At 39.3% G+C, this 9,153-nt stretch overlaps 1 protein-coding gene across 1 annotated transcript in view; it reads left to right on the top strand.

The window, feature by feature from the left end:
* Positions 1–9,153, top strand: part of CCNB3 (cyclin B3) — a 44,493-nt gene that overhangs the window by 4,165 nt on the left and 31,175 nt on the right. The window contains 2 exon segments of the mRNA XM_055081578.1: positions 1,123–1,209; positions 5,284–5,381. Of these exon segments, the coding sequence (XP_054937553.1) occupies positions 1,123–1,209; positions 5,284–5,381 (185 nt within the window).

Raw genomic sequence — 9,153 nt, 5'->3', positions numbered from 1 at the left:
TTTCTAATCACTTACTGTGTCATGTACTAACTGTCCATGATGTAAATAGAGAACCGGGAAAATAAATGGTCTGACCTCAATGTTCTGCTTCATATGATAACAACTCTCTGACATAGGTAGGGCAGGGTTCTCAATTCATAAAGGAAATCTGATACTTAGGAGACTTTCACCAAATAAAAACTGTTAGGGAACAGAAAAGCCCTACAGTGTGATTTACCTTAACCTCTCACCCCACAGAGAGAGTCTTGCTCATTTGGGAGTGGGGTAAGGCATGTGTAGATAAACACTACCTAGAAAGGAAGCTCCCTTTGATCCAAAATATTCACCCTTCCTCCTTTCCCCCATCTCTCCCTTGTATACACTAAAAGGGATTAATATGAATTACCAAACTCCTTTCTTAAAATACAGAATTTTCCCTATGAGGTTTAAAAACATATTGGACTGTATACTTTTAAAATACTATTTCTGCCCGTTTACAGTTTATATAGATTTTTAAAAAAACATGTTTTCTCTTATTTGATCCTCAAATGAGGTAGGTTATTATTCCAATTTTACTGATGAGGAAATTGAGTCTCAGAAACTAGGTGACTTGTGCGAGGTCAATAGCTAATAAAGAGCTGATCCTGGATCAGTATCTAGGTATGTGTGTTATTGTCCTTATTGAGAATGTCTTAAATCAACTACTTAACATAAGAGACACTTAAATTTTGTTAAATTATTGAACTAATTTACCTGGGAACATCCATATTAAAGGAATGACTGGGAGTTGCAGGGTTGTGGGGGTGGTGATGGTTAATCTTGGCTAGTATAGCCATAAATATGAGAGGAGTAAGAGAGAAAATTAGCTTCACCAAGCTAGTTTGCTCATTCTGAGAGTTACACTGACAGTCATCTTTTCTCCTCCCAGCCTTGTCCCTATCATCAATGATTACCTCCTTCAGGGACTCTCTAAGCAGTGGGTGCCAAAATTTCCTTTTGTGGTAGTTTATTGGGGTTTATTGTAGGTGTCTGCAGTTGCTTGGAGATTCAGCCATTCCCCCCCTGAGCCCCAAAGATGACCTGAAGTCCCTGAAAAGACTGTTCACAATTGGATATACGCATTTACCTCTTTTACTTTTTTAGAGAGAGGAGAATTACCAAGCAAAGATATCTCCATCTTCACCTCAGGGACCACTCAAAAAGAGGTCAGCTTTTGAAGATCTCACCAACGTGAGTATGCTAGTCCCATCGTCTGCCATGGTGTCGCATAAGGTTTAGACAACCTCTTCCTTGAGGGACCTTTCCAGTTTACCAAACTCTGACCCTCTCTAGAATGTTGAGAGCCAATTTTATTTGGAATCGATGACCCAGTTTCAGAAACTGCAGTGGCTCTTCTGCTGGCACATACAATCTGGATTAATTGATGGAGCTCTCTGGAAGCAGTAAGAGTGATTATCAGGTATGAAATTGTAGACACATATGAGAACTTTGGGATTTTGCATTTAGATAAAGTCCAGAGGTGGCTTAGCTGGTTGTGTAGGCCTTGGAGGCAAGTACTTTGGTAGATTCATTGTAGTCTAGGGCAGTGTTTATCAGTTCAAGCACTATGGGCATTTTGAACAGGAACGTTTTTCTATTGTGTACGACTGACTTTAGCCAACATTCCTGGTCCCTAGCATTAAGTTCCAGCAGCATCCCAGTCATAGTGACAATCAAAAATGTCGTCTGATGTACAGAACCATTGATGACCACAGTTCCATGATCTGGTTTTCAACTATGGAGATCTAGAAACTCAATTTTGGCTAGAATTCTTGAGTTCACTTCCAAGTTACCTCCCTTCTGGTGTTATTAAGGCGCCAGCAACAAAAAGTCAAATTTACTAGTTAGAAAGTTACTAACCGAATATAGAATTGAGTCAGAGGTAATCTTTGGTCTTAGAAAATAATAATAACTGATGTCTCCTGAGTGTTTACCACGTGTCAGGCACTATTCTAAGCATTTTGCCCTGTATCCACTCACTTAATCCTCATAAAATCCTTTGAGGCAGATACTATAATTATCTCCACTTCACAGATAAAGACTTGCCCAATGTTGGATTTGAAGTCTGTTTCATCTAGGATACAGAGAACCCTAGTGAACCCTATCCTGCCCTCTATAATAGTGTCCTTCTGTGGCTACCAGAATTCTTACCTCTGCTAGATAATATTTTACCCCCTTGGGCAGGATTGGATAAGCATTGGCAAAGTTCTCCCCTTTGTATCTCTGCTCTTTAGATGCTATGTGACCACCTTTGTGCCAAAACAGTCTTTTCCCCATGCAGATTACAACATGTATGATTGTGTTACAGCTTCCTGCATAATCAGATTTACTCTAGATTGGTTGAAAGAGCTACCTCCCACACAGACCTGTAAGGTTAGATTCATTTCCTGACTTATTTAACCATGGCTCTAGAAACTTGGTTGAATAAGGTAGGCACACAAATCAGGAGCAGATGCAGCCCATCTTAATGTAGCTTCTCTTGGCCTCCAGAGTCCCTGATGGGAGTCCAGTGACACTGTGCAAAGCAAAGTCTAACCGCATATGAAAAACTTTCCTGCCATGTCTCAGTCCTTTTTTTGCTGTGAAGTTTATATCATCATTCATAAAGAACAAACACAAATAAATTAATAGGAAACATGCTAGGACCCTCCTGATTCTCCAAATGAATTCAACATCTGTTAGGCCACATACTTGTCCAGGGTTGGGGACCCAAGACATCCCTGAGCAATATCTCTGCCTCTAGCTTTTCAGAAGCTCAGAAAGCCCATTTCCCTTTTACGTTCAAGTCCTGGTCACCTTGAATGGTCTTTGGTGCTTTCCAGACAGAGTTCCATCATTACAGTGTACCTAAGCCATTCCAGGGTTGGGCATTTCTGCAGACATCTGAGCTCATTACTTTGAGGGTTGAGGACTCCTTTCTCTCTGAATTTTGGGGATTCCCTTTATGATGATTTGCTTCTTCCTGTCAGTATTACTTCGTTTCCATGTCCCCATATCTGTCTTCTCCTCAACATTCACCACAGTGAGGTCCTGGCTTGCCAAAAGAGCTGATCTGTTTTAATTAGTTAGTCTGCTGTGAGTGTTCTTTTTTTCCCTCTCCTTTATCCTTTCAGCATGGGAAGGACTTTTGATTTGTTAGAGCTGGTCCAAAGCCAGTGGATACGGGCCCAGCCGCTCCGCGGCACGTGGGATCCTCCCAGACCGGGGCGCGAACCCGGTTCCCCTGCATCGGCAGGCGGACGCGCAACCACTGCGCCACCAGGGAAGCCCTATGGTATTTTTGAAGAATACAGTCCCACCCAACCCCCCTTTTAAAAATAGAACATTCCTAATTTTGTGTTTGTCTGATGTTTCCATGTGATTAGACTGATGTTATATATGCTTGGCTGGAGTACTGTATAGGTGAGGTTCTGTCCTTAGAGTATCACATCTGGAGGCACACGACATCCATCTGTCCCTCATTGGTGAGGTTAATTTTGATCACCCAGTCAAGATGTTGTCTGGTTTCTCCGCTGTATAATTACTGTTTATTTTTGTTCCCTCTTGCAACTAATAATCTGTGGGACACACTCTTAAGAGCCTCCAAATAGCCACTCTTCATCAAAATGTCCCCTAGATTTAGCATTCATTGATGATTTTTGCCTAACACAATCTTTATGATGATTTTTCCAACTCTAGAACTTGTTCCTCATTTACCAGTCTACAAGCAGAGGCCTCCCTTCTTCCCTGTTTATTTATTATTGGTATAGACTTATGAATTCCTATTTTTTCAGTGGTTTGTTGTTCAGTATTGTATTTTATTATTTTGGTGCTCAAATTGTCCCAGATTTGGTCACTAGGGTCCCCTTTAATCTGACTACTGTGTCTTTGTGACATACTATCATCATTTTTTGAGCATTTTCTTTCCAGCATAACAGGATGTTCCAGGATGTTCTTGTACCTATTTTATTGCCATGGAGTCAACCATTTCTGTGAAGAATTCCTGTTCCTTTTAGTGGGGAATGGTATTAGAGACCAAGATCTCAGTGCTAGGTGTGCTACTGGGGTGTCTGCTTTTTCTGCCCTTTCTGCAGGCAGAGTTAGGAAATGTCTGCATGTATATATACATATAGATACACACATATCTGTACTTAAACATATATATATATACACATATATCTATATATACAAATACACACTCCTGTGTACTCAGATGTATATACACATATACCTATTTGAGAAATCATGAGTCCACACAGCTCCCATTCCAAAACGTACAGGGTTCTTTCTTGTATTCCTCAATCCGTGTTTATATGTTCCTTCTCTACAATGAGAACCATGGTTCCCAAGATCATCAACACATTTACTCAATACTATAATACATCTAAAACAGTTTCAGAATTACTTCTTCCACACCACCATAATAAACACACCTACTAAAAAGAGTTCCAGATTTATTTGCAATATTCTCCACCATCCCACAAACGCATCCTGACTGAGGATGTATATGGTGAGGGTGTATAGTCTGTGTTTACTTGGATTAGTTGTTTATTATCTTGTATTTCCTTCTGTTTTCTTTCTTTTGTCCTTCAGTGTGGTTATGGTATTTATTCGGAATATAATTAGATTTAATTTGTCTCATTTTAAAGGCATAACCTTTAAGATTATTTTTACTGACATTATTCACAGTCCCATGATCTTTTCTACTGTTTAATAGAATTAGTCATGATTAGAGTTTCTGGTGGAGCTCCCCAGAGCCCCATGTTAAATAAATATCTCCTCAGTGAGATGGGATAGATGTATCACAGGTAGTGTTGTATTAGAGGTCTATCCTGAAAAGCTAGTTGATCTTGGTATACTCAGGCAGCAAAGCCAGTTATATTGCCTTTTCCCCCCTCTGAACATCTTATGGGGTCAAAATGGAATGTGATGTTTACAAAACATCTTTTTGAGAATTTGCCAGCCAGTATGCCTGACATTGGAGATCAGAACTACATCATATGTATCTTGAAATCACTTAGGGCTGCTATTTAGCTAATATGCACCAGGACTACTGTACTGCTAGCTTCCATCATGACTAGTTGGCACCAGTACCATACTGGTTGTAAGATGTTTTGATCAGTGTTCCTGGGAACACCCAAACAAGGTGTCCAGGGTGTGGATGTGTGTCAGGACCTTCCTATGAGAACCACCTATTGGGTAATTTGAGGTTTTTTTTCTCTCTCTCTCTCCATTTCCTTGCTTCCTCCTCCAGACCAGCCGCCCCACCTTTTTTTTTTCTTGCAGGCTTCTCAAAGTCAACCTGCCAAGCCCAAGAAGGAAGCCAGTAATGAGTTTGTTAAAGATGTTTCCAAGAAGATAAACAGGAACACACCTGCTCGTGGGTGAGTACGAGGGCACTCAGATGGCATTGTTTTATATGGTAAAGGAGAGGGTGTGACATCCTTTTGACTGCCTTTTGTCCTCATTGAGAACATTTTTAGTGAGCTACAGTGGTGAGTACTACATTAACTCTGGGTGCTTAGATGGACTAAATTGCTGAAGAATTATAGGCCTCATCTCACCACCACCCCCAATCTTTCTCTCTCTCTCTCTCTCTGCCCCTCTCCCTCCCTCCCTCCCTCTCCCCCTCTGTCACCCACCCACATGATGTGTGCATATTGAAAGAGCTGTTGTCATTGAGGAATTTGCCAAAAGTTCTTGTGCTCATCTTTTCTCTATTTTAGTACTTCAGTCCTTGACTGAGCTACTCTGTGGTTGAGAGTGTGGAGACAACTTAACTTTTCAGGGGTTTCTCAGCAGCTGGCTGATAGCTTGCCAGTCTGCTTATCCCATTAGAACCCTTAGGGGGAGGTTTGTTCCTTGTTACTGTAGAGAAATTACTATCTCCTTAGGCCAAAAATGTGTGTTTGCCAGCTGTTATAGGGAACTGATCACAGGTTCTGCAAGTAGATAGGAGTATTCTCATCTAGGATCGGGAAAAGGATTTACTCCTAGGAAAACTTCTATTAGAAGAAGAGTTAGAAAGTGGAGTGAGACCTTTTTATATACTCTCCTCATTCCAGTGGGAATTACTTCTTTCTGGAAGAATAGAATAGATCATGTAGATAGCTATAACCTGGCTAAGCATGGGTTCCAAATGGTAAGGGGAAAAGTTTGGGGAACTCCAAAAAATTAACATGCCAGGTCCACAGGACACTTTGCTAATTACCCAGCAGAAAGATATCATACCAGAAGATTAGCATTTAGCCCTACTCAGTTTCTTGCTGAAATGAAATTCCTGGGATTTGCATGTGTATTTTGACCTTAATTCCCTGTGTTTTCTTTTGAATTTCTTTCACCATTCTGACTTTAGCAGGGAAATCCTCACAAAATGCCATAAACATTCTTGTCCTCATTCAGAGTTCAGTGAAATGGACCCTAATAATAGTGCTAGAGCTAATAGCTAACATCTATTGAGAGTTCACTGTACTCACATTATTCTAAGTGTTTTTTTGGTAACAGCTTTATTAAGATATAATTCACATACACAATTCACCTTCTTAAAATGTACAATTCAATGGTTTTTAGTATATTCACAGAGTTATACAGCCATCACCACAGTGAATTTTAGGATGTTTTCATCAACCCCAAAAGGAACTCTACCTTTAGCTACCACCTCTCAGTCCTCCCCATCTGTAGGCAACTACTAGTCTACTTTCTGTCTCTATAGATTTATCCATACTGGACGTTTCCCAGAAATGGAATTGTATAATTCCATTGTACAATGTGTCTTTTGTATCTGGCTTCTTTCACTCAGCATGATGTTTAAGGGTTCATCCATGTTGTAGCAGGTATCAGTACTTCATCCTCGTTTATTGCCAAATAATATTCCATTGTATGGATGTACCATATTTTGTCTATCCATTCATCAGTTGATGAACGTTTGAATTGTTTCTGCCTTTTGGTTATTGTGAATAGTGCTGCTGTGAACACCTGTGTACAAGTTTTTGTTTGAACACCTGTTTTTAATTCTTTTGCATATGTAACTAGAAATGTAATTGCTGTGTCATATGGTAATTCTATGTTGAACTCATTGAGGAACTGCCAAACTGTATTCCATAGTGGTTGCACTATCTTATATTCCTACCAGCAGTGGATGAGGGTTTTGAATTTTCCACATCCTTGCCATTTTCTGGGTTTTTTGTTTGTTTGTTTGTTGTTTTTTTAATGGCCATTCTAGTGAGTGTGGTATGGTATCTCATTGTGGTTTAGATTTGCAGTTCTCTGATGACTAATGATTTGGGAATCTTTCATGTGCTTATTGGCCACTTGCATATCTTCTTTGGAGGAATGTCTATTCAGATCCTTTGCCGATTTAAAATATTTGGTTATTGATCTTTTTATTATTGAGTTGTAAGAATTCTTTATATAGTTTAGATACAAGTCCCTGATCAGATATTTGATTAGCAAGTATTTTTCCTCCATTCTGTAGGTCTTTTCATTTTCTTCTTGGTGTTCCTCGAGGCATAAATGTTTTTAATTGTATTGAAATCCAATTTATTTTTTCTTTTGTTGCTTATGCTTTTGGTATAATAATCTAAGAAACCATTGCCAAATCCAAGGTTATGAACATTTACTTTGAAGATTTTTTTCTTTTTAGAGTTTTAATGTTTTAGCTCTTAATTTAGATTGTTGATCCATTTTGAGTTAATTTTTATTGTTGGTGTATGTTAGGGATCTAACTTCATTGTTTTGCATGTACTGATAGATATCCAGTTGCCTCGGCACCATTTATTGAAAAGACTAATCTTTCTTCACTTAATTTTCTTGGCACCCTTGTTGAAAATCAGCTGACTGTAAATGTGTTTATTTCTGAACTCTCAATTTTATTCCATTGACCTACATGTCTTTCATTATGCCAGTACTATGCTATCTTGATTATTGTTGTTCTGTAGTGTGTTTTGAAATTGGGAAGTGTGACTCCTCCAACTTTGTTCCTCTTTTTCAAGATTGTTTTGGCTCTTCTGGGTTCCCTGCAATTCCATATAAATTTTAGAATCAGCCTGTCAATTTCTACTAATAAGCCAGCTGGGATTCTTATAGAAGTTGCCTTGAACCTGTAAATCAGTTTGGGGAGCATTACCATCTTAATACTAAGTCTTCCAATCCAGGAACATGGAATGTCTTTTCATTTATTTAGATCTTTAATTTCTTTCAACATTTTTTTGTACTTTTCAGAGTATAAATTTCTCACCTCTTCTTTTTAAAATTAATTAATTTATTTATTTTTGGCTGTGTTGGGTCTTCATTTCTGTGCGAGGGCTTTCTCTAGTTGTGGCGAGCGGGGGCCACTCTTCATCACGGTACACGGGCCTCTCACTGTCGTGGCCTCTCTTGTTGCGGAGCACAAGCTCCAGACATGCAGGCTCAGTAGTGTGGCTCACGGGCCTAGTTGCTCCGTGGCATGTGGGATCTTCCCAGACCAGGGCTCGAACCCGTGTCCTCTGCATTGGCAGGCAGATTCTCAACCACTGCGCCACGAGGGAAGCCGTCACCTCTTTTGTTAAATTTATTTCTAAGCATTTTATTCTTCTTGATTCTGTTGTAAATGGAATTGTTTTCATAATTTCATTTTCATGTTGTTCATTGCAAGGATATAGAAATACATGTGATTTCTGTGTATTGATCTTGAATCATAAAACTTTGCTGAACTTGTATATTAGTTCTAATAGTATTTGTGTGTGGGTTCCTTATGATTTTCTATGTATAAGACTATGTCATCTGCTAATATAAGTAGTTTTACTTCTTCCTTTCCAATCTGGATCCCTTTTATTTTATTTTCTTGCCTGATTGCCGTGGCTAGAACCTTTAGTACTGTGTTGAATAGAAGCGTTCAGAGTTGAACATCCTTACCATCCAAGAGTTGAATGACTGACTTATTCTGGTTTTCCTAGGACTTTCCCAGTTTTAACATTGGAAGTCTTGCATCCCAGGAACCCTCTCAGTCCTAGACAAACAAGGACAGTTAGTCACTCTATTGAGGAAGCCTACTCTGATCACCCCAAGCTTTGGACATCATAGACACTAAATACCGACTTCCTATACTAGTGGGTTTTTTTTTTTTTTTTTTTTTTTTTTTTTTTTTTTTTGCGGTACACGGGCCTCTCACTGTTG

This window comes from Physeter macrocephalus, chromosome 21 (genome assembly GCF_002837175.3).
Source record: "Physeter macrocephalus isolate SW-GA chromosome 21, ASM283717v5, whole genome shotgun sequence".
Classification (NCBI taxonomy): domain Eukaryota; kingdom Metazoa; phylum Chordata; class Mammalia; order Artiodactyla; family Physeteridae; genus Physeter; species Physeter macrocephalus.
This window is presented reverse-complemented; position numbering and strand designations above follow the sequence as displayed.